At 36.5% G+C, this 26676-nt stretch overlaps 1 protein-coding gene across 8 annotated transcripts in view; it reads right to left on the bottom strand.

The window, feature by feature from the left end:
- The window catches only part of PCDH9 (protocadherin 9), a 1147437-nt gene extending 1122126 nt beyond the window's left edge, over nt 1-25311 (bottom strand). For all 8 annotated transcript variants that reach the window (XM_070800332.1, XM_019971547.2, XM_070800331.1 and 5 more), the window contains exons 1-2: nt 24750-25311; nt 20365-23535 (exon numbers count right to left, since the gene is read on the bottom strand). In XM_070800332.1, the coding sequence (XP_070656433.1) occupies nt 20365-23400 (3036 nt within the window). In that variant the 5' untranslated portion in view covers nt 23401-23535; nt 24750-25311. The remainder of the gene's footprint in view (nt 1-20364; nt 23536-24749) is intronic.
- Between the last annotated feature and the right edge of the window lie 1365 nt (nt 25312-26676).

Here is a 26676-nt window from a genome sequence, read left to right on the forward strand (position 1 = left end):
AGCTAAGTCTCCCAGTGCATTATGGATAGGTTGGGGGAAGGCACATGTTGATCTTAGTGGGCAAGTTTGTGTAGAGGCAGATGGAAGATAGTTGGTGCTTCTGACCTGTTGAAGAGCAGGGGCTGGAATGAATTTTAAAAAAAAAGAAAAAAAGAAGAGAAAAGCAGCATTCTAGTCTAATGGAGAAGAGAGATCTTTTAGTTATCATTACTGTTTATACCATCTCCTCTACATCCCTCCTTATCTAGTATGAAGAGCAGTTAAAAAAGAATAATCACAAAATTCTTATTCTATTTTGAGATTAGCAGAATGTTTGAAATTCACTGCCAAAATACACTGTTGGTGAAAAGTTTCCAGAATTCTATTGCCTAAAACACAGAAATGCTATTACTTTTCTTACTATGCGATGTCCATGAATGCTCACTATAAACTGTGAAGAAACACACATGCCTCACATGATACATGGCTGTATCATCAAGTCATGTGCTCAGTGCTGACATCTGTACACTGAAGGAATTAAAAACAGAAATGTTAAATTAGACTTGAGCTTTTATTTTTTATACTTACATAAATAATTTATTTTGGGGCTCAAGTAACTCTTGATGACATGCCACCATTTTATTTTTGAAAACAGAAGTTCAGTCATAAAGGCAGTATTGCTTAGCAATGACAAGCAAAGCCTTTGGTGTAAAACTGCTAGGGTTCAAGTCCTAGACTACTCTCATTTACAACTATGACCTTAAGCAAATCACTTAACTTCTATTCAGCTTGAAAAGAGGGACATTAATAATAATACCTGACACACAAGGTCATTGTTCCTATTTAAGAAAATACATGTAAAGGGCTGAGAAGACTGCCAGGAGCACAGTGGGTACTCAAGTATATGTTGGCTGACTGTCATTATCTGGTGTTGGAAATCTACTTTCAAAGCACTGAAACTGAAATTTCTAGAAATAAAGAGATAGGGGTGCCAAAGGGAATATTCAGAACTTCTCTTTACAGATCCCCAAATATCTTCCATTTCTCCCATGAAATTGTTCGCTATTTAGCTGAAATTATGGTGGCCAGTGACTTTTATACACGTTTAAAGTATGTTTACATTTTTATTGATAATGATTAATTCTGTTAAAGTACTCAATAGCTATTCATTAAGAGCAATGAATTTACTCTTTTTAATGTTAGCTTTTCTTCTATATAGGCTATTCTAACTCTTGTATGATTATCTAAACGTTGCTTTTGTCCAGATTCCTAGTGGATTTATTTCTCTTCCAGGCAAAACATTGGAAGGCACAGTCTACACAAATTCATTCATCTACAAGCATCCAATTCCAAATCTGATGCCAATGTGGGCATCATCTCTTTGTCTTTTTACAATAGAGAACTGATTTGATTAATCATATAGCTGTGATTCACTGTATTGTCCCCAGAATGCCTGGCTCTGACAAAGCTCTGAAAAAGGATTCTAAGCCTTGGCCTGTCCAGCTTCTCACCTTGCCAGAGATTGCTTACATCTCATTCCATCAGTTACTGCTCAAAATAGCTAAAATGCCTCTTATGCAAAAATCACAGGGCATTCATTTGATACTAATCTGTTTGTTATATAACACTTTTAAATTCTTTATAATTCACTGTCACCTGTATTAGACATTAAATAGGCTTGGATTTTTTTTTAAAAAAACCTCCATTTGACCTTACATCCAGGGAAAAAATATTCAGAAAACAGATCATAAGCATCTAGCCATATGGTTAAGGAAGGCATCTTTGTTGCTGTATATTCAGAATATGAGCATTGGATGAAGTTGCATAAGATGAAAAACCAAAAAAAAAAAAAAAAAAATCTTGTGGCCAACATGTGGCATCTCTGTAATTATACCTCCTCCATCTATATGAACTTTTCAAGCTTGCAAAGTAACTTCTAAACCTGTCCACCTACAGCATAATATTTTTGTAATACTTCCACTGAAAATATGGATAAATTGAGTTTTCCTAAAGTTTTTAATAAGATGAAAGAGCACAATGCAGTAAATAATGATAAATGCAAGTATATTTTGAAGTTCAGAAATCACTACAATACTACAGGAGCAAGTATTCCTAGACTCCTGTCCAGGTTTCAGAATCGTCCTTGTAGGGAAGTTTCTGGAGTGTTCTGGAGAAAATGTGCTAGGTAGGCTATGCTATGGCAAGACATAGTTCTAGTTTATATTCCTCTAAACAAACATTACTTGTTGTTTGACATTCAGGTAGTATGTATGGGGGCTACAGCTAATTTGTGATTCAGTTCTTTTATTCCCAAACCTGATTTTCCTTCACATAAACAGTTATGATTATTTGTTTTTTCCACTTATATTTTATCTTTGAATGAATAGGCTGCCAATAAAATCAATGAGCATTATTAGGTTTAATTAGCTTTCTAAAACTTATCCTGATAATAAATAATACCATCAATCAAAATTACCAGTGTCTGACTTTAAAAAATCTATATTTACATATTATCCCCAAACTATGTGTAATTCTCCAATTTATCTTAATGCCTACTACAGAAAAAACCAAACACAGTCAAAGTAATATTACTGATAAAAATATGGTAGCTACCTACTATTTTAAGTTGACAGTTTTCTAATCAAATTATAAACACCAATAATCTTGAGATTTTATAGTTCTTCTCTTCTGTGATTTTTGATTTAGGAGGAAAAACTTAATTTTCTAGTTCAGAAGGGGAAAATTAATCAGGCAGAGACCTCAAAGAAGATAATGGCAACACTCTGTTATCAACACTAATGCAAGAGAGTGATAACATAGATCATGCAAACAATGAGAATATTGCAAATCGTTCATTGTCAGAAAAGACCGAACTATGTGATTTACTTTGTAATTGTTTTTCTTGAGTCAATGTTAACACTGATTTGCGCTGTTTGAACATATATCAACTGATGATGGAAAGAAGTAGGCCAGGCAGATGTTGGGTGGTAAGAGAAAACCTGCTAGAGTGATGTTTCTCTAAGGAATTAATAAAAGCTGTAGTACAATTTTTAATAATAGAAATAAAAAAGGTTGAATCCAATGATCTACTTCAGATGGGAAAACTGAATTCTCAAGATGCTAAGTGAAATTTAGCAAAGTATAAGTGGTTTTGAATAGATATTATTACTGCCAAAAACTAGAAAATAATGTGCATCAAAATTATGAAAATTAATCTCTAGTGCTTTTTCTTCCTGGGTAAAGTAATTCATGCTGCTGCTGCTGCTGCTAAGTCGCTTCAGTCGTGTCTGACTCTGTGCAACCCCATGGACTGCAGCCCACCAGGCTTTTCCATTCCTGGGATTCTCCAGGCAAGAACACTGGAGTGGGTTGCCATTTCCTTCTCCAATGCATGAAAGTGGAAAGTGAAAGTGAAGTTGCTCAGTCGTGCCTGACTCTTAGTGACCCCATGGACTGCAGCCTACCAGGCTCCTCCGTCCATGGGATTTTCCAGGCAACAGTATTGGAGTGGGGTGCCATTGCCTTCTCCAAAGTAATTCATAGTTACTTATAAAAATCATAATAGGCAAGGAATTAAAACTACATAACAATACCAAGTTAAATGGTACTGTCATCAGGAATAATGCTGAGATTGCCACATTTCTGGTTTTATGTAGAAGTTGGTTACCACAGTTGTCCTCATGTGATTTCCACACCAAACTTTATTTAAATATATCTGTTACTAATCTTAATCCATCCTGTTACTTGGGACTAAACTAGCCTTCCAAATTGTCCATATTTTCACATTATTAAAAAGTGAACTACATTTACTTTCATGACTGAGTATATCAATACATTTATAATTTCCAAAAATGTTTATATTTTAATCAATATATTTAATTAACAAGGACTATTACACACCTTATTCCTGAGGTCTACAAGAGTTTGTGTATATTACAGTAATTACTTGAAGATAGTTGCCTAAATATCCACAGAACAGTTGGAAAGAACGTTTTGGAATTAGGCACCAGCTTGATGGTACCACTGAAGCCTATCTACAATTAAAATAGTATATTTTCTGGCAGCAAGAGTTTATTTTAAAAATACATTTGCACAAAAATGTGCAAAAATGTGTAAAAACAGAGATTTTTGCTCAAATATTTCATTGAAACTTTGAAATGACCTGCTCATATAAACATGCACCCATATGTAAATTAGTGAAATAAGTGTCTTGCTGAAATGTAAAGCCCAATTATGACATTTTCTTATATGATTAAAGAAAACCAAAATTTCAGGATATGAATGTTTCTTAATTTAAGAAAAAAGTTTATAATAAAGGTTTCATTTTCAAATTTATGTCATTGTATCCATTCTTTGAAATACTGTGATAAATATTCATAAGTAAATGGACTTGCCCAAATCAGAACCATCTGGAGGTAAAAGCCGATTAAACCAAACATTTATTCTAGCTAGAGTTTTAACATCTATGTTCCATGTCTATGTTAGGCTTATGTTTTTTTGAAGGGCTAAGTTTGAACATTCTTTTGCACAACTCAAAATATCCCTTTCAAAACGGATATCTATGAGACTCTACTTTTAGAGAAGACGGTCCTTTTTAACTTGAGTTATTATTCAACATTAACAATGTGTGCCATGTTTTTAAAGTGATTTTTTAATATAGCAAATATGCTAATCTCATATAGTTACAAAATGAAGTTTTACTTGCAACCATATTTTATTAACACCTTTGCCTGCAGAAGAAGTGTGATTTTAAGGATGAAAAGTGTATTTCCCTCTAAATTAACCACAGGATAAATTTAAACTTGGCATTCTTATAATTAGAGCAATAGATCTTAGAATTTTATTACCCTACTGAAAGATCATGTCTCCAGCACTGGTTAAAAAAAAAAAAAAAAAGACTTTAAAAAATATATTTCAAGGAAATGATGACATCAATTTAAAACTGAGAGAGAAAACTCATATTTTTTTTAAATAAGGGAATTCCAAGGAAAAAATGTACTGTGTTTTAAAACACTGGCATCTTTTAAAGCAAAGACAATGTCTTACTCATTTCAAAAAAATAATCCCATTGTCTCACACTGTTCCTAGATCACAGCAGTTATTCAATAGATGTCTGTTAAATAACAGAATTAATGAAAAATAAGAGATTAATTTGTATATGTATCAGTGGATCACATCACAGTTCTTTGGCAGCAAAAAAGTTTCATAGGTTTATAAGGCAGAATTAGAAAAGAATACACATTTTAAAACTATAATATATAATTCTGAAATAAGTTTTAGTATCCTTTAAGGAAGATATAATATAGTTCAGTCATCTAGTGATAAGGCTGGATATCTTCTAGTTGTCAAGCTTATGCCTGAATAAGATAAATGCTCAGCAGGCAGAAAAAGTCCTTCACATTGCTAAATGAAAAGAATCAAGTGAGCTCTGATCACGTAAGGAAAGACATGAATGGTGGGAGAAATATAATTCTCCTCCTAGAATAAAGTATTTAGTTATTATCTGAACTGGAATGTACGTAAAATTCTTGGATATACAATCACCTCTCCATTCTAAGAGTTAACAAAGTAGATCACTGATACAGAAAACATAAAATGGTAGCCATCTTAATTTACATTTATATAAATATATATAACATGTGTATGTATTTGATGCCATAAGAACACTAATGATTTTAAATAAAACTATGAACCTAAATACTTAAAGCCTGATTCCATTTAAAATATGTCTAACACCCTCATTTTGCTTGAGTATCTCCTGTATCCCCCTGTGGTGGGATTAAGTAGAATTTATATGCCATGCTATAATTCTTACAACTCCATGAGGTAACATCCACTCTATGTCCTCACTCTGCTCCATACCCTAATACCATATGAGGGACATCACATCTACAAGAGGTAGTGGTTTAAAAGAAATTATGCCACTTTGCCATACATTCTCTGTTAGATCAAATTTTTCTAAGCACAAAGAGTGAGTTTTCTTATCATCACTTGTTTTAAAGTCCTTTCTACCTACTGACCTACTGTCTATATAAAAAATTAGAACTAAATCAAAAGACAGATCCAAAAACAATGGAACAGTACTGAGAGGGTAGTAAACATCAACAGGAACTGAAAATTTTAATTTTTACAATGAGGCCACTGAAATTTGATTATATCTACTTTCTATTTAGTTGATAAAGTTAAAAAAATTAGCAATAAATTCATACTACATTATACTTTAAATGCAAATCATTAATTTTATCTTGATTATTTCACCTATTCCAATATAAAGCAGTGATTTTGGCCCCAAGATATTAAGAAAAGTTATTTTTCAGGTAATACTATCACTTGTGTTATATTTTCATTTGTTGGGACTCATGTTATCATGTCACCCATATACTCAAACATTATAAACATTCATACTAAGACACTAAAATCTTATAAATGAACATATATTAATTTAGAGTCAGAGGAATAATAAAAAGAAAAAAACTTGATTATTATGCTTCTGGCATAAATCTGATGAATCTCAGAAATATGATCCATATACTCCAAGGCATTTTAACTAGTATGATTATATCATGGATGCCATTACTTCAACAGAGATGCTTTCTAGTCTATGGAATAATTGGAAGCAAAACCCAGCAGGTTTCAAATGGCTACAGCTGTGTTAAGTACTGACTAATAGGAATGATGTATAAGGTGAAAATCCCCAGACAAGAGGAGTTTCTATGGGAAATCCATGGGGAAGTAAATTAATAATGAATACTAAAAGAAGCAAGATAGTTTTAAAACACAAAATGCAAATGAAATGGTGAAATATGCAAAATGAAAGATGAAGCAGTTATACAAATGTGAAACAATAAGAATTAGAATCAAAAGAAAATATATAACATCCTATCTGCTATTCTCTGATGCTATTACAGAAGTCAACTTTTCAGAAATCCTAGATAATTCAAAAAGTGTTTTAATCTTAAAGCAGATTAACAGAGATAACTTGCTTATTAAAAAGATATAAAATTCAATTATACATACATATAATATTTTGCATTATAGGTATATATAATCACTTTGCTATATACCAGAAACACAACATTGTAAATAAATCAATTATACTTCAATATAATACAGTTTTAAAAAGGTATAAAACTCACATTCAAAAAAACTACCAAAAATAAAATGGAGAGAACATTCCTGAAGTGAAATTAGGCCCCTCTATTAGTGGTAAGTTGGCATCCTTGAGCAAAATAGGAGGAAAAATAGGTAGGTTTTTGGAGTGTCTGCCTACTTACCATGGGCCAGAAATTTACATGTACCCATGGTAGGCTGCAGTCCATGAGGTCTCTGAGAGTCGGACATGACTGAGCGACTTCACTTTCACTTTTCACTTTCATGCATTGGAGAAGGAAATGGCAACGCACTCCAGTGTTCTTGCCTGGAGAATCCCGGGGACAGGGGAGCCTGGTGGGCTGCCGTCTGTGGGGTCGCACAGAGTCGGACACGATTGAAGTGACTTAGCAGCAGCATGTGTGCACTCATTTAATCTCATCACAACCTTAGGGATTAGGCCTGATTACATCCATTTTAGAGTAGAAAAGCAAAGGATAGTACATTCAAATTATGTGTTGAACGTGACACATTTTTGAAATAGGAGTTTTTCAAGTTATTTTTTTTTTTTACTTCAAATATTAAACTACTTTTTGTAATAATCTCAATTTTTTCATGGGGAAAAGAAATTAAATAGGCCAAATAGTCTCAAAGGTCCATTTTGAGTCTTGAGAAACTATACTGTGAGTTCTATTAGACACTAAATTTATCCTTCTAAAATTAATATAGTAGCTAGACACCACTTATTCACTATTCAATTATTAATTTGCTGCTTTTTATAGAATTCATATGTGATTCTGGGGTGTTGTCTAGATGGCTCGAAAGTCTATTAAGGGATGATGACTTTTTTTTTTTCCTCCTCCAAAACACACTGTCTCTATTAAGCAGATATCAAAGTGAAGCCATTGATCATTATTTAGAAATAATCACTCAATTACCTAAGTATTCAAAGGTTTAAATAAAAATTCTGGATGAGGAGTCTTGGAAGAAAAGGAATCTGATCCTGTTTATGTTCACTCTTTCCTTTCTTATTATATCCTATCATGAAAAAAGATGTTATGATGGGCAAACACAGTGGTATGGAAGAAATGAGGGTAAAAATGGAAACTACAGATATCTCTAATTAAGTGATACGAGTGTATTTATGTATATTAGAATCAGCAGGTTTTGTTTTAACTCTCCGCTTCTCTCTCTCTCTCTCTCATATATATTCAGAAATCATTAGTGAGTCAAGACACTGATAAAAAATATAAAGATGTTAATTATATTTCACTGTTTAAAAAATCAAAATGTCAAAATTCAGAGTCTAAGAATGCTTACACCTGCTCATCTATAGGATGATAGGTTAGTTAGTCTTCACTGGACCTCCAAAATATGAATGGAGGCATGCTAGTTTAGATCAAAATTTCTTAGTTTAGGGAAGATGAGGATTCTTCAGCCATCAACCTCCCCCAAAATCCTCCCCAAACCCTTAAACCTAACTAGAGATTTTGTCATCAAGTCCTAGCTGTTGCCGAGGGAAACAGGGACAGCAGTTGACACCAGACAATCAGAACTCTCCTCATATATACTTTACTCATTTGGGCCTCCATCATATGCTTACCACACTTTAATCTTAAAGTCTAGAATTAGTTTACTGGAAAGTAATGCAGGTTTTGGGCGCAATGAATTGCCCTATAATACAGGTTTTTTTTTTTTTTTTTTTTTAATGAGTTGCAAAAGCTTTTAAGTTTAATTAGGTCCCATTTGTTTATTTTTGCTTTTATTTCCAATATTCTGGGAGGTGGGTCATAGAGGATCCTCCTGTGATGTATGTTGGAGAGTGTTTTGCCTATGTTCTCCTCTAGGAGTTTTATAGTTTCTGGTCTTACGTTTAGATCTTTAATCCATTTTGAGTTTATTTTTGTGTATGGTGTTAGAAAGTGTTCTAGTTTCATTCTTTTACAAGTGGTTGACCAGTTTTCCCAGCACCACTTGTTAAAGAGATTATCTTTAATCCAAAGCTTCTGCACAACAAAGGAAACTATAAGCAAGGTGAAAAGACAGCCTTAAGAATGGGAGAAAATAATAGCAAATAAAGCACCTGACAAACAACTAATCTCAAAAATATACAAGCAACTCCTACAGCTCAATTCCAGAAAAATAAATGACCCAATCAAAAAACGGGCCAAAGAACTAAATAGACATTTCTCCAAAGAAGACATACAGATGGATAACAAACACATGAAAAATGCTCAACATCACTCATTATCAGAGAAATGCAAATCAAAACCACTATGAGGTACCATTTCACACCAGTCAGAATGGCCGCCATCCAAAAGTCTACAAGCAATAAATGCTGGAGAGGGTGTGGAGAAAAGGGAACCCTCCTACACTGTTGGTGGGAATGCAAACTAGTACAGCCACTATGGAGAACAGTGTGGAGATTCCTTAAAAAACTGGAAATAGAACTGCTTTATGATCCAGCAATCCCACTGCTGGGCATACACACTGAGGAAACCAGAATTGAAAGCGACACATGTACCCCAATGTTCATTGCAGCACTGTTTATAATAGCCAGGACATGGAAGCAACCTAGATGTCCATCAGCAGATGAATGGATAAGAAAGCAGTGGGACATATACACAATGGAGTATTACTCAGCCATTAAAAAGAATACATTTGAATCAGTTCTAATGAGGTGGATGAAACTGGAGCCTATTATATAGAGTGAAGTAAGCCAGAAGGAAAAACACCAATACAGTATACTAACGCATATATATGGAATTTAGAAAGATGGTAACAGTAACCCTGTATACGAGACAGCAAAAGAGACACTGATGTATATACCACTCTTTTGGACTCTGTGGGAGAGGGAGAGGGTGGGATGATTTGGGAGAATGGCATTGAAACATGTATAATATCATATATGAAATGAGTCGCCAGTCCAGGTTCGATGCATCATACTGGATGCTTGGGCTGGTGCACTGGGACGTCCCAGAGGGATGGTATGGGGAGGGAGGAGGGAGGAGGGTTCAGGATGGGGAACACATGTATACCTGTGGCGGATTCATTTTGATATATGGCAAAACCAATACAATATTGTAAAGTTAAAAAATAAAATAAAATTTAAAAAAAATGAGTTGTAGTTCTTTCCAACAAAAATAATGTCACTAATGAAGAAAATGTTTCAAACTTACATATGGCCTGAAAAGAGTGTTTAACAGGTAAAAGTAGATACATATGAGGAAGAAATACCACTGTGGAGGTAAGGTACTGGATTGGAAATAACAACTTTAGCTATGAGACGTGAAAAAAAAAAAAAAAAACATACATTTTCTGTCTCTAGATTTTTACATAAGTTGAATAAGAACAAATTTATGGTTGCTGAGGGGAAGCATGGGTGTGAGGGAAAATTAGGGAGCTTGGGATGAACATGTACACACTGCTATGTTTAAAATGATAACTAACAAGGACCTACAGTATAGAATATGGAACTCTGCTCAATGTTATGTGGCAGTCTGGATGGGAAGGGATTTGGCAGGGGAGAATGCATACATGTATATGTATGGCTGAATTCCTTCATCTGAAACTATCACAACACTGTTTGTTATTAAAAGCTTAGCATATGAAAAAAGAATGGTAAAGTCTTCTTTCTGTAGTTGTCATAGAGATTATCAATGGAAATACTATGCATATATAAGGCATGATTCCAGCTGAATACTCTCATTAGGTCAATATTTATTGAAAGACTATGAAGTTCACTCCTTTAGGTACTGTTGTACCTAAAGGTACAGGTTTAGTCATGAAAATACAAAGGTAAATAAGACATTGTCTCTACTTTGAGGAACTTTCTTATTTTTTCCTTAAATAAGAAGCTTTAAGTTATGATATACCAGTATTTGATTAACTGAGTTGCCATTTGAGATGGAAAGATCATGAGGAACCAGGGTTGTGCTCTGAACGATCCTAGATATACACCTGGGATTGACACTGCATAGCTGGAGAGGCTGCTCAGCCCCACCAATAACAGATGGTCCTACAGGAATAGTTTAAACCCTGAAGGGTGTTGTTCCTAGTATCATCCAGAAGTCAATAACCCTTAGCTAAAGCAGAATTTAATTGTCTAAAACAGAGACTTTAGGTGTCAAAATGATTCTGCTTAATTATTACCATGGTTAAAAATCAATCAGTGAATTCAGCATATTTTGCCATCACTGCTTGGCAGATTTTGCTGTTAAGACCATGAATGAAAATGAGTTCATGTCAAACTAAAATATCCTAAAGATTGTATCTGTTTTTACCATGGTTTAATGCAATTTTGATACTCATTTCAATTTCCAGCAAGAAAATTATTTTCATAAAAATTCTAACATCTATTATGTTGGGAATTTGAATGTACTAAAACATTATTAAACTATACAGTTAAATTTAATATGACTTCTTAGCTTTGAAAATGGTATCAGTATGAAAAACCCAATTTTGAAAATTTCAAAGGAAAAATAGATCCACTATTTCTATGAAGAAAGGACACACTTGTGCATATTTTATTTGACCCTTTATGGATGTTCTAGAACAAAACATCCTGTTTGATTTTTTTTTTTTTGGAGGGAAGATACACAGAAGTTAGTATCATTTAAAAATCTATCAAGTAACTAAGAAACCAATGTATAAGAGTTAACATAAGTGAATAAAGTCCACCTAAAGAATGACAAGAAATGAAACAAAGAAAAGGTGCCAGTCTAGGTGTGTTCACAGCTGACAAACAAGGAAGACTACTGTAATTCTAGGTTTCCAATGTGAAACTCAGTTCAATGACATGAATATATGACACAGGCAGGCATCAACTCACAGCTCAGAACTCACTCCATTTTGTCTCCATTTGTCACTTGCACCCTGTACAAAAACTTTCCTGTGAATCCTAGGTAGCTGTGTATCTGAAAGTCCTCAACATGCAGCTGCTATCACACGGAGGCATAGATAGGTTGCAACCTCTGAATCCAAAAAAGCACGAGCAGTTTTTTCCTCAAGAAAAGATCTACTAGGGAAATACTGTCAGCAGAAGACACTGTCTTTCTACAAAAGATATGTCTTCATTTTATACATCTTGTGTTTCCATGCTTCTCCTTGAGGTTTGTTTAATGAGGAAAGAAACCTCATTTACTGAATTGCAGTTGCTATTGTCTTGCACAAAAACTGTTTTGTTTTCAAAATCAATCATCTGTGATGATTCTCAGCAAGTCCACTGTACCTACTGTGATCTGCACATGGATTATATACTTTTTCTAGTAGATAAAAATACAGGGTTTGTAAAATCATTAAAAAATAGGCATGGCTATTTCCACTGATTTTATATCTAACAGGACCAAAGACATTAAGCATTAAAGAACTGCGAGGCATTTTGCTGAACCCTGTCTTGAAGTAAATATATTTAAACCCATGTAAGTCTGGAATGAATTGCTGTTCTACAAATACACACTATTTACAAATGGAGCAAAGATGGAATTCTAAAAATACAATTTGAGAAATGATTCAACAGCTATTCCTTTGAGGATCAAAGCACTCAGTAGAAAGCCCTTTTCATTATGGTAATGTTACAGCTTTATAGATACCTGGGGTTTTAATCTGATTTATGTTTAGAGGAGAGTATATACATATAATTGAGTTTCTCTTAGGAAAGGTGAAGGCCAGACCATGGACATCAGAGGTAACACAGGTAAGTATATGTAGACCTGCAACATCTACCTTGAATAACCAGAATCATCAAAGAGTAAATCTGTTCATTCTAAAGCATGTATTTGAGATTTTATTCTATCAGACACATCTAGTGTTTCTACATTTGGAAAAAATAGGCAAGACTAATTCCCTAGGCTACAAATCACTCTAATGTGGAAGGAAACGTGTTAGCTAGTTGTATTACAAAGCCTTTACTTCACATTTAATAGGCACCTGCAATACCAGCATTATACAAAGCTCTCTACTTTGCAAATCTTTAAAACCCCACTTAATTTTCAGCACTGATTTCCTGCAATCTAAGAGCTTATGAAGGGTTCACTGTGTTCATACAGACCTATGCAAAATGTGCCAGAACTTCCCTGTCTGTGATGGCATTCATTTGGAGGTGAATCCCAAATTTCTATCACTGGCATGCTTATTTCCGACTAAAATAAATATTCTTAGAATGAAAGCTGAAGATTAGGAGGACAAAAAAGAGGCAAAGTAACTAGCACTGGAAGAGATATATGCAAATATCAGCTCAATGACAATTCTTCATACCATTTACAATTGAAGCTTAAAGACCCAAATACTCTGCAATCCATTAGTTTCTCAATATCCTGGAAGGGATTAGCGTATTTCTTAATCAACTGCTAAACAGACTGAAAAAGGCCAAAGCCTGGATATTAACAAAGCAGTGTAATACTAAAATGCAGAGATGGTCAGATAGAAAGACAAACTAAGGAAGAATATTAAAATAGAAAATATTATATAAACACAGTCAAACTGAACAAATTTCCATTCTTTCTTGCTGCCTGTATAATTACACATCTCTATATATTAATGAGTGGTAAGGCTATAGTATACTCCTTCAAACACAAATAAATTAATTTCATATATTTTCTCAAGGAATTCCAGGATAATTAGTGTAAAATGACTAGAAAGAATCAATCAAAGGTGTCTCACAGATCTTGCCTGTGTATGTATCTTCATTACTCCCAGCTACACAGGTGGTCCCAAGTCCATTATTTTAAATGTGGTATGTATTTTTAGCATTAAAATCAATCAAACTATTAAAGATTGGAGGAAAATATTTTCACATGCCATTTAAATAATGGATAAGTATATAAAAACAAATCTTTTAATGAATAATGTTAAGTTTTGAATGTCTTAAAGTTAAATATCAATATTATGATTCAGAAAATTCCAATTCTGTCACTATTCTTTTCTTATTTTCTGTTTGCTTATGCAACAAACTGCCTATAGGACAAATGTGAGTGAGATAGATTATATATGGGTTGTTTCTCCAGTTTATTTCTGCCATTATTCTTTACTATTAAGGAATGGGTAGTTGTTGAACATACTTAGAAATTTCACATTTTAATGAATCTTGGCTTAGGAAAAGAAAGAATATAAATCAAAATGAAAATGTCAATCATGGTAATATATCTATCTTATTCTATGTTTCTGATGACTGACAGCCCAATAGGTTTGTTTCAAACAAAGGCAAAAAGCATGAGTTCCTTTTCAAATGAAATGTTGGACAGATTTAATAGCTATCTGAAACAACTGATGCAATCAAACAGTGAAGTATATTTCGTTTCATAATTGAGAGATCATATTTCTACATTTGGATTTGCTTTTGTGATCTGATATAAATTTTAGGGGAACTAACCAGTTTAAAGGTCATACCACATTAGCATTATTACTTATTGAACATGACACCTATGCCTCTAGATAACTTAAAACTTTTGAAAAAGCATCTTGTTGACTTACATTCTTAAATTCTCACAAATATTTCATCTGTGATTAGAGCCATATTTCAACAAATATGATATAAATTTTAGGGCACTATTATGTAATAAATTCTGAGAAAGATTTTAAACATAAAATCAACTGTTAAGAAAGCAAAAACTTAAGAACACACATAAAATAAATCCTATTTAGTTTCCAACTACATGAAATATGATATTAACTGATTTGTTAATATTATCAAGGGTTGAATCTATAGTTTTAATAGAGGATTTCCCTTCAAGAAAACACCAAACTAAATTCAGAGAAAGCTCACTGCAAGGATTTTAAGTGAAAGTGGTAAACAATCCATGCTTGCTTTTGTCTGTTTTAACTGCATGCAAACTAAGAGCTCAACTCTGACAAAATCAAATTGAGAAAGTACTAAAAATGAGCCAAGCAGTTAACATGACCTCGAATCCTGCAAACCCCTGGTCTGTACTGCTAGACCAACACAAACACTGTAGCTTTTCCCACTTGGTGGTTTCTGCATTCCCACTCCCTCAAACCCCGAATTTAGACATCAAACAATCTAAATAATATATCAGAAATAATTATGAAAACAGAAATTATAAGAAGATAATTTAAAGGTCTCACTTTCCTACCTCAGTACTGTCACATAAAATAATTGAAAAATAATGCATGTATTTGCTATTTCTCATATTTTGGGAGCAATTTACCCAAAGCTCATATATATCAATATGAAAATAAAACTTTGAGTCAGAATAATTCAGAACTGGTTATGAGGAAATATGATTTTAGATTTGAGCTTTTTATTAAATTTAAATTCTATTTTACTATTTCATGTATTATATTTTAATTTGTGCTATTATGAGAAGATAAATTTTAGCTGGAAATATTTAACTATTAAGACTGTGCACATAACCATAAGAGTATAACATTAGTTATACTTATTTAGTTAGTTAGTACAATATTTACAAGGTAATTTTAATGATGCTAAAGCCTGTTCTGCGACATCATGAAGATGACTCATCTGAAGCCAAGGGAACATCAATTTAGAGTTTCTATATACAGAATCCATTGCAACAAAATATAAAAAGTAAGATAATAGAATATTCTAACTACTGAAATTATTTTCTCTATGTTAACAAGTGTTCAATAATCAGTAGACATGTCCATACTCAGTGCAGTGGTAACTTTTTATTTTTATTCTCCTTAAGGTTATTAGCAACAAAAGCTAAAATGTAACCAGAATTTTACACCCTAGGTGTATCAAGCTTAAAAATATTAAATATTTGTCTTACAAAACCAAGAGGAAAGGTAGCCAGGCTGAATGGATGGCCCCTGCTCACTTCAAATTCCTGAATCAATATCCAAGGTGTCTGAGTGTCTTTTACTTTGTAACTGACTTCATGATCATATCACTTAGCCAAAGCAAAGGAGCAGAAACAAAAATCACAACAGATAACATTTTAATATAATTTGCATCTTCAGGAGCAATTTTTTTCCCCATATGCCACCTATATTCATCCCTCACAGAATACTGCCAAATTTAGTAGTTTAAAATATCTTAAAATTTTTGCTCGCTTCACACCAGTTAGCATTTGCTCCCTTCAGTTTCATTTTTATTTCTCACTGTTCTAAATAGCAATTCTATAACTATCTTGTGCATTTTACATGACATAACACCATTTCAGCAGCGTTTGCAATGGGATTACTCAAAAATGAAAAGTAATCATAAAAGTAATATAGTATCTCTAAATGACTGGGAATAGAAGCAATTCCCTTTATACTGTAAAAGTACATGTATACACTTGAGTATGGCATGCAAATACATTTTCAATGTATAATTTCTTCAATATCTACACAAATGTATATATGAGCAAATACTTACTTTAGACTGTGAAAAGTTAAAGCAAGGATGTTTAAGCTCTAAACTAAGCATTTTATTTAGGAAATTAAACATGACTGTTTACCCAGAACCAAACTCACAGTGCAACTATTACAGATTGTTTTATTACTGGAAGAAGTTGTCAAATGTAAATAGGTCACTTTTTTTCATTCTTTAACATTTTCATTTACACCTCCACAAAAAGCACACCGGGGCCAAGAAAATTAATTCCCCAAATGCTGTCAGCCACGTTGGGAAACAGCAATAAACAGCTTACTGTAAAGCCTCCAGCTACAATAAAACTGCTGTCAATAAGAGCTGAGAGTTGGACTGTGCAAAAACAGGTCCTCTCGAAATGATAATCTGAAAAGGAAAGAAGCTAACGGTTCTTGTCCTAATATGCTGAGGCGGTGGTTCTCAAAGTGTGGGTTCCTGGATTAGCAACATCATTATCACCTGGGATCTTGTCAGCAAAGCAAGTATTCAGACTTGACCCCAGTGACACCGGACTAGAACCTCTGGGACTAAGGACCAACATGTTTTAAGAAACATTCCAGATGATTCTGAGACACTCTAAAATTTGAGAACTTAATACCATAATTTAAAAATCATATTCAATTTAAGAAGATATTTTCCTTTTAGAGAAAATATATCAATGAGCTTTATCATTTAAAGTCCTACTAGAAATGATTTTGTTGTTATCCTCTCAAGCCTATGACAATGAACTTTGTTTATTTATGAATAAATATTAAGATATAATCTAGCTTTTTAAAAAAAAGGACATTTTATTTAATCTGTGAATGCTAAGGGTACATCCAAAACTTCATAAAAATAATTTGCATAAAATTCAGTGACAGATTTGTTATATTCAAGGAAAATGAAAGCTTAGTAAAATAGAGTAGATGAAGAATGTGGTTTATTATTGATTTGTACGTTCTTTGCAAGGTCACATGAGGGAAAACAGCAAGAGAAAAAATGTCACACAGCGTAAGAATCAATGCACTATAAGCAAACTCATGGTATAAAAGTCAGACCATAGGTTTTCATTGTACAGATAAGACAAACTCATGATATTTAAATTTGGTAGTACTTTGCTCAATAATCTTTCATTTTACCCACACATCTACTAGCACCATAAAGTGAAAAGGTGTTTCTGTTAACAGCAATCCTTTTCCATTCAACTAAAAATCTTCACAGATCCTACCTTAGTTTATAAATTCCTCTGAAAGCTTTTGCTATAATAAACCCTACTTTTTCAAAATCGTGTTATTTCAGGAGCACATTTTTATAAAAGCCACTAGTTGAAGGAGCTAAAAAAAGAATTTTTATTTTTTAACTTAACTAGAACATCTTCAATAACAGCCATATAGTTCAGTGAAAAAACAATTTAAAGGATAGTATATAATGTGTGTTCTTCATTCATAGAAAATATGCCTCTTTTATACTAAAATTGTACATATTGCTATCACCATCACCTGTCCTTACTTCCATAAATACTCTTTTTCTCCAACATTGCAATTTTTCTTTCTCAGCATGAAAACTTCTAAAAGGCGTAAATAACCAAAGCCATTTCAATAGCTCTTTACCATAATAGTGAATTATAGCTACATTTGAACACTGAAATGCCTACAAGGAGAACTGCACAGTGACGCAGGGTCTCAGGGAATGTCTAAAATGCACTTTAGTTCCAGTTAGAGAATTATTCAGCATCCTATTTCAAAGATTACATCACACAAACAAATTTCCTTATGACTGACTAAACCTTGACGAAAGATCTTTCTCATACCTTAACATTTATGTCACTGAACTATATCTATATGTCACAGTACTATATATAGATCCAACTTTGGGGAAGAAATCAGAAAAAGTGGGTCTGTACATCAATGCTCATAATACCCACCACACTTAATATGAAAAGAAAAATGATCTGGGAATAACTTCAGCATGTTTCTCTGGGAAACAAATTTCAGATTTTACATGAAAAGTTTTAAGTCATGTTACATTTTTAAGATATTGTGCAAATCACAAATTATCATCAGTATTTTGTGGTAACCTTACCCACCCATTGAAAGTAAATAATAAAAAGCCATATTTTCTTTTCACTGAAATAGCAACTTTATATTTAAATCCACTTAGTTTCATAAATTACTTTTCTCACCATGATTAACTATTTAGCAACATTTACAAACCTCTACTAAACTCAGAAATGTTCTTAATTTTAAAACATCAAACCTCTTTTAAAAAGCTGATGAAGTTAATACGAAAATAATTCATTCCAAATTTTATGTCTATCGAATAACATCATATTCTCTAGAACCTTCGTACTGACTTAATTCCTTTCATCCTGTACATTCAAGCTCTAAGTATATGTGCTTTCTAAATCCTCTAGATATTTAACCTTTCAAGAAATGGAAATTTCAGCTGTAAAATCATAGGCATTATACTTAACATTCTGAAGTATCTCTGATTCATTGTTAAAATTATTTTAATAAATATCTTACTACCATGAAACCTTAAAGTCACTGCAGAGCAACAAACACTGGATGGTGAGAGACAAATAGAGTTTCAATAGAACATTCTCACCCATCCCACCCCAACAAGGAAAAAAATAAAAAAAACTCTTGAGTTTTCAAACACTAAGCAATGACTGTCAATACTGTCCAAATTTTATTTTGCTTTACTTGATTCTCTGAAATTTGTCTGTTCCTTACTTGTAACAAATTCATATGGGTCATCACCATAGGTGGACTCAATACCAACGAAGACAGAACTTGGATTACGAAATCATAGAAAGTTGGTGTGTTGAGAACTGATCACAAAAGAGCAAGCAAATGAGCTTAAATGCTAGTTGCTCCAGAACAACTATCATTAAATAAAAGGTATCTTTGGCTATAGCACCAGATTGATCTTTCCTTCCCCCTTTACTTGCTACTGCGGGATTGGAGCTAGGCCAACACAAGCGACATGATACCCTAGTGCCATCTACAGGCTATTATTGACACTCAAATTTCATGGCAACAGACAAGCACCAGTGAAATAAATTAGACAGCACTGTATTTAAATCTTTATTAACAAGGAATTATTAGACCTAAGAAAAACTAATTCTGGATTTGGTTGAAATATGAGTTTCTCAGCCTATTAATCCCTCTTCACATGTCATATTTCACAGTTTAAAATGAGTTATGACAGATCACTTATGCATTACTGAGATGAGAGAATATTTACAATGGATTTATTCTTTTATGTATAAATCAGTTCTAACAGGGAGAAAGTATTCCTTCCTTCTTTCTTTCTTTCTTTTTTTGAAAGAGTACTTTGGCCATTGTGGACAATCTGCAATCCTGTCTATTCAACCTTCAATTTACTATATTACAATAAAATCATCTGAAATCAAAGAGAAGACTTCCTATATGGCTTAGCTGCAGTCTACCAACAATCATGTGCTTCACAGCTGATGTACATTTAATATTCTACTATATTTTCAGAGACTAAAAAAAATTAACCCCTTTAGCAACCACAGCTCCAACATAATTATAGTCAGACCTTCAAAAGTCATTTAAAACTTGAGATTTGAAGGTGACTTTTGAGATCAAAAGGTAATGTGAAAATCTTGAAGTAGTCAATTTGGAAACCCCAGGAGCAGAATTTGGCATATCAGGACAGGTTTTCTTCTTCAGCAAACATTATCTTGGGACATTTTGGAATAATTTCCTCTTTTCATCTTTTGCCATTTGAAGGAAACTGGGAGGTTAAATAATTCTCAGAACTCAGAAATTTCAAAGCTGTTCTAAAAATTCTTGACTGAGCCCCAGAGGAATAGAAAAGGGGTCAAGTTTTTTTTTTCCCTCTTTATAACTAAGCTAAAGTTAGACCAAAACAAGAGACACACTGGCACGTTAATACTGGTTGACTGGGCACTTGTATGCAGTACTTATAGACCAGTAAAAGTGCTCATTTACCTGTCTGGTGTGTAAGGGGCCCTTTGTCTTGAAGCCTCCTTGGGAACTGCACTCTGAGGCACTGAAGTGATCTGAACTAGTGGAAGAGCGTTTGGAAAGGGTGTCACAACCCCCGACAAAGGTGTTGTCCAACGGGAGCTCCTGAATCACGTGATGCTTTTTCACCGAAACCGGAGTGTCTGGTTTAAGATGGAAAGCCGGCTGTGGAGAAGCGGATTTGTAGTGCTTGGCCAGGTCAGGGCTGTTCGGCTTGAAGGTGGTTGGAGGTGCCGGGCCCCAGTCAAATCTTCCTATGCTTTGCTCCTCCAACTCAGCCGGCAGGCTTATTGTCCCATTGATAGGTTCGTGAACTGCATCATCAGGTTTGGACTCTTCGATGGTAACAAAGTTCAAAAGAGAGCTCTTGGGAGATTTTCTTTTCTTCCTTTTCTTTTTCTTGTTTTGTTTGTTCTCCTGGTTTGGGGACATCCATTCGGCACCTTGCTTGCTCCTTTGAGCTGCTTTGAATCTTGATGCGTGGCGACAGCGCACCAGAACAGTGACAAAAATCACAACGATGACCACCATGGCACCTGCGACGATGGCGATCATGATGGTGAGATAGTCCTCGTTTTGATAGGGTTGGCTGCTATCCCCTATGTTTCTGTCCAATGGGGTCTCCATAGTCCTACGAATCAAGTCATAGATATAGGAAGCATTGCCAGCAGTGTCATTAACATAAAGGAAAACAAGCACAAGTGTGTGTAGAGACTTAGGGTATCCCAAGTCACTTATGTTGACCACCAATCGGTGCAAGCCCACATCAGTTGGTGCTGGTTTTTCTTCCAGGGTGATGTTACCTGTTACTGGATCAATCCGAAACAAGCCTTTGTTGTTACCACTCACAATTGTATACTTAAGTTCAGCGTTCATTCCAGTGTCAATATCCACTGCAAAAACTTCTGCTACCACCGAGCCAGGAATGGCTGAGAGAGGCACCAACTTAAAAGAAGTATTAGAAGGAGGTGAAATGACAACAGGACTATTGTCATTGACATCCATGACATTTATAGTTACTTTTGCAGTAGAGGAACGGGGTGGTTGTCCCCCATCAGTGGCTTTGACATCAAAAGTGTAGGAACTCTGCTGCTCTCTGTCAAATGAGACATTTGACTTTATGACTCCAGAATAGGGATCCAACACAAAATTATCATTGTCATTTAGAATGGAAAGAGTCACAGCCTTATTCTCTCCAGCATCTGCATCTGTCACTGTGATTACCCCCACAGTACTATACTTTGGCAGATTCTCAGACACAAAAAATTGAAAATGATTATGAGTAAACTTAGGGCTATTGTCATTCTCATCCAGAACAGTAACTATCACGGCCGCTTGACTTTGGAGGGGAGGGGTCCCATTGTCCCTGGCAGTTACTGTAAAAATGAATCTTTCTTGTTCTTCTCTGTCAAAGACCCTAGAGGCTGTCAAAACTCCTGTCTTTCGGTCCAGATCAAAGAAGGAGGCATTCGGTCCAAGCTGATAAACAATATCTGCATTTTTCCCACTGTCTTCATCTGTGGCACTAATAGTTGTTAAGTATAACCCACGTCGGTTGTTTTCAGAAACTGACAGCTCAATTACAGGCTGGTTGAAAATTGGTGGGTTGTCATTTTCATCCTCAAGCTTAACCCTTACCAGAGCAGTCTGATTTAAACTGGGCTTCCCAGAATCAGAGGCAACGATTTTAAAGCTGAATTCTTTGGTGCCCTCATAGTCCAACAAAGAGGAGGTCTCTAACAAATATTGGTTGTCATATACTGCCTTCAAATGAAACGGGACCTCTCTTTCAATAAAACAGATCACTTTGCCATTCACATCTGTGTCCTTATCTGAAACTGTAATTAGGGCAATCTTTGTATTGACAGGATCTTTCTCAGACAAATACACGGTGCCATTGATGGGACTTATAATGTACCTGAGGTCTATGTTCGGAGGGTTATCATTTACATCAGTGACATTGATGGTAACCGTTGCTCTAGCAGGAGTAGAGCTGCCATCACTAGCCAGTACTGTCACTTTGTGAATAGCTGTCTCCTCTCGGTCTAAGGACCTCTGAACTGTAATGAGCCCAGTAGTATTATTTAAAGCAAAGAGTCTTTTGGTTGCAGGCGCAACCTGGGCACCAAAAATGTACCGGATTTCAGCATTACTGCCTATATCTGCATCAGTGGCATGGAGCTGAATTACGGAGGTGCCCACGGGAGCATTCTCTGGAATGTGCACCTCCACCTGACCCTCTTTAAACACTGGCTTGTTGTCATTTACATCACTTACTGTGACCTGCAGGATGGCGGTGCTGGACTTTTGTGGGGTGCCTCCATCCTCTACTTTGATTTTCATCACGTAGGTATCTTTCTGTTCTCTGTCCAAGTTTTGCTGAACAATCAATTGCGGCCACTTTTCTCCTTCCGGAGTTTCCACGATATCCAGTCCAAAAACACTCTGCCCATTTAACAATTCATAATGCTGTACACCATTGAAGCCTGTGTCAGGATCTGTTGCTGATGGAATTGGAAAGCGGCTGTTGATCAAAGTGTTTTCTGGGATGGAAATATTGATGACAGGAGATGGAAACATGGGGGCATTATCATTGGTATCCTTGACAATTATTTTTATTTTGATCAGCCTGAAAAAATCATTGGGGAGGATCACCACCTCAAGTTCAAAGAAACACTCATTCTCCTCAGCATAAGAGGCTCCAGCACAGAGTTTTTCTCTGTCTATTCTATTGGAGGTTGTGAAAATTTCCCCAGTGCTACTGGATACTTTCACCAAAGGGGCATCCCCAGCTTTAGAAACCAGTCTGTAGACAAGGCTGGCACTGGTCCCTGTGGCAGCATTGATGTGAGAAATGTTCAGATCCTTTGGTATGTTTCCTATGGGTACATTTTCAGGCAATTCCTCTCTAATAGTGTAAATAAGTTCTTGAGCTATTGCGGAATCCAGCCTTAAACAGGCAATCAGAGCAGCCAACAGGTAAAAATCCCTCAGGTCCATGATAATGTATTTATTTTCTTTTTCCTGGACTTAGGGTTTAAAGGTCTCCACTGAGGAATGAGGCACAAATTGCAAAAGGAAGCGTGCATGGACTGGAGGATGCATTACATCTCATCGCTTATTTGGAGACAGCCACTGTCAACACAATCGTATAGACAACATTATTCTTCAGTAAACAAAAGCACACAGTCATGAAATATCACAACACATTTTCCACCGCATATTAGTAAACATGGCAGTTTGCTCTGCCACTGTTTGCAAGTTAACTCTGTGAATAAAAACACCAAATAGCCCCTGCTTGTTGCATTTGCCCAGAGAAAATAAAATTATCTACTTTTGAATTAAGGGCAACTGCTATTTTTACCTGCATTCACCCACACTGTTGGTAGGACACTGTTTAATTCAAAACATGCGTCCTTGGTTTCCTCTTCCCCTCCCCCCTCTTACCCATCTCCTGGCTTCTAACCCACCTCCCTTAGTTTTTTCAGGAGCTAGTGAAAAACACCAAGTATTTAGCTATGGTTCCTGCTAATTGCTTTGTCACATGTCAAATGTGATGTGGTTTCTTCTCTGCCAGACTGAGTCATCTCTTTCTTCTAAACAATCTTTTTTTCTTCCCTCCCAGTTTTTCAGTTGCCTTCTGAATACAATTTTACTGGGAAGCAAGCATTCGGACATGCTGCTGCAGCATCAGAAGCAGTAGTCACCGGCCACTACATAACCTCATTGCCTAAAAGCACAATACCAAGACCTTCAGTTTACACAGACCTTGCTCTCATTTCTCCATGTTGCTAAATTATCCCCATTAGAATTAATAAACACATTAAAACTTTTAGAATACATATAATAACATAGGATTCCTTATCCTAGAGGTGGAAAAGAGTGCCAAGACATAAGTGAAATGAAGCTAACATTTCCATGTAACTGCACAAAATTTTCTACTGAGCATAAAAGAGGAAAGGGAAAAAAAATGCAGTTCTTAACCCCATCTCCGTTTATAGTATTAGTAACGTCTGCCACACATAAATACTGAGAGTCAATAATGCAGGTAGAAAGCCTTCTGCTTCGATGCCCTCCTAACTGCAATTTAAACGGGTACAAGCCTCCAGGCAGCTACCTACTTGAGTAGAACTGGTCAGTTTCCAGGCTCTAATCTTATCTGCATTAGGCTGCACGGTAGCTGATGCCTGCGATTAGTTCCGGCAGAGTGATGCAGGTAGGGATGCAGATACAGCCTAGTAGGTGAGCTCTGCCCCAACCGTCTACCCAGTTATAAACATCACTCGTCTACACCGAGGACATATCTAAACACAAAATTTACAATTGTGCATGCGAAACTTTACACTTACGTTAGTTGCCTCAACCTTTCCCCTTTCCCGGTATGCTGCAGTTAGGAATGAGCTGTTCCAACACATAGAAAGCCATGCATTTGGTAGCACCAGTTTGGGGAGAAATCAGAAGCAGCAAAACGTTTTCTCCTTGTAAAATGTGTTGCTTCGGGCTGGCAAATTAGCAACTCCAGAGAACAAATTCACAGATTTGTCGTTAGTCATTCTCTCCACATTTCGTCTCTATTACCCACGGGGTCTGAGATCTCCTGGTATTTAGCACACACACTACATCCACTTGCACTTCTTCAGCTCAGGGGTATTTTCCACAGCATCAAGTATACCATTTCCCTTCGATGTCAGTACTGCTTAAGTCTCTAACTTCTTGTAGGAAACGTCAGAGTTGGGGTGGTGGTGAGTCTCTGGGTGCTCTCCGGGGTGACAGTTGCCCGAAAAATTCCTAATTGGTTATCTCTTGCGTGCTTCTGAGACTCTAGGGCGCTCCTTCCTGTCTGGCACGCTCTCCCTCTCTCTCTTTGCCTCTGCCCCTCTCTCCTTCTCCCTCTCTGAACTGAATTTCTTGATATAACTCTCAATAAGCCCAGAGGGAGGGCGTGACGGCCGAAGCCCCGCCTCCGGACCCTGATTGGCCCGAATCTTGCGGTGCGGGCGGCCGCAGCCGGGAGAGGAACAGGGCGCTGACTGTCTCCCAGCCTCCCTTCCCCAGTGCCCCCTCGGCAGCCGCGAAAACCCGGAGACACGATCCTGGCTGCTCGAGAGCCGGGTTCCAGGAGGCGCACTGAGCATGCCCAGCAGGGTCTGGCCCGGGAGGGAAGTGGCGGCGCTCCCGAGGCCCGAGCGGACGCGGCTCTCAAGAGCACTGCGGGCCGGCGGCTGGTCTGGGCAGCCAGAGGCCGAGTCCCGGCGGTCGCCCGAATAGGGGCGGCACCGGAGGCAGGCGGGGCGTGCGAGCGCAGATCCGGGAGCCTCGGGCACCGCAGCGGGCGGTTGGGGGATGCCGGAGGCGGCTCAGCTGCGGGCGCACATTCCACAGTTCTCTTTGCTAAATGGGGGGACCAGAATGCCCTGATGGGAAAGAGTTCTTCCGGGCTCCGAGGCGGAGCACCGGCCAGCACATCCCCGGAGCGCGTTAGAAGGACTACACTCACGGTGCCGCAACTAAAGGCTTTTCCTGGCAGGAACGTTGGCCAGAAGGGCAGAGAGGGCGACTTGGAAAGGTCGGGACAGAGGATATTCGAATCTCAATCAAAACAGGAAAGAAAATTAATTTGAGCACTCCCTTCGTGTAGGGTGACGGAAGCTGCCAGGAGAAAGGGAAAATGACAGCCTCTGGGATCCCCTAGACAGCCTGAGGCCAGCCTGCCGTGAGGCGCATGAACGGGCCGCGGCAGCCGATCCAGGCTGTGCTTGTACTTCTGCTCCCGCCGCGCCCAGAACCTGTGAACCCGAGCTCTCCCGGACGCGCGGCCGTGGCAAAAGCCGCTTCAGCTCACCTAGCTGCAAACTTTGGTCGCGAAACGCTGGAAGGAGTCCGGTCTAGCTGCTCCCCAAGCTGTGGAACGTTTCTCTCCCCTACACTGTCTGCTGATTCCAACTTGACGTGTACACTAATACTTGTCTTTCCCTGTGCACTTGGTTTTTCTGACTCCTGTTCCCGTCGTCGAGTATCCTGATGCATTTCTTATTTTCCTGTAAAAGCGGGATAGAGGGACTCTCGAAAAGAATTAGCCTTATTCTTTAAATATTGGCCCCGAAAGCACTGTCCATATTTGACTGAACGTTTAAAATCGGTAAACCACGAATATTTGTACCTACGACGCCAGATACCTCAGTAAAGTTTGAGGCATTAATAACAGTTCACTTCGAACAAAATATATATATATATTTTTGCATGACCTGTAAAGGTTGTTTGAGAAGGCCTTAATGC

Source organism: Bos indicus, chromosome 12, assembly GCF_029378745.1.
Source record: "Bos indicus isolate NIAB-ARS_2022 breed Sahiwal x Tharparkar chromosome 12, NIAB-ARS_B.indTharparkar_mat_pri_1.0, whole genome shotgun sequence".
Classification (NCBI taxonomy): domain Eukaryota; kingdom Metazoa; phylum Chordata; class Mammalia; order Artiodactyla; family Bovidae; genus Bos; species Bos indicus.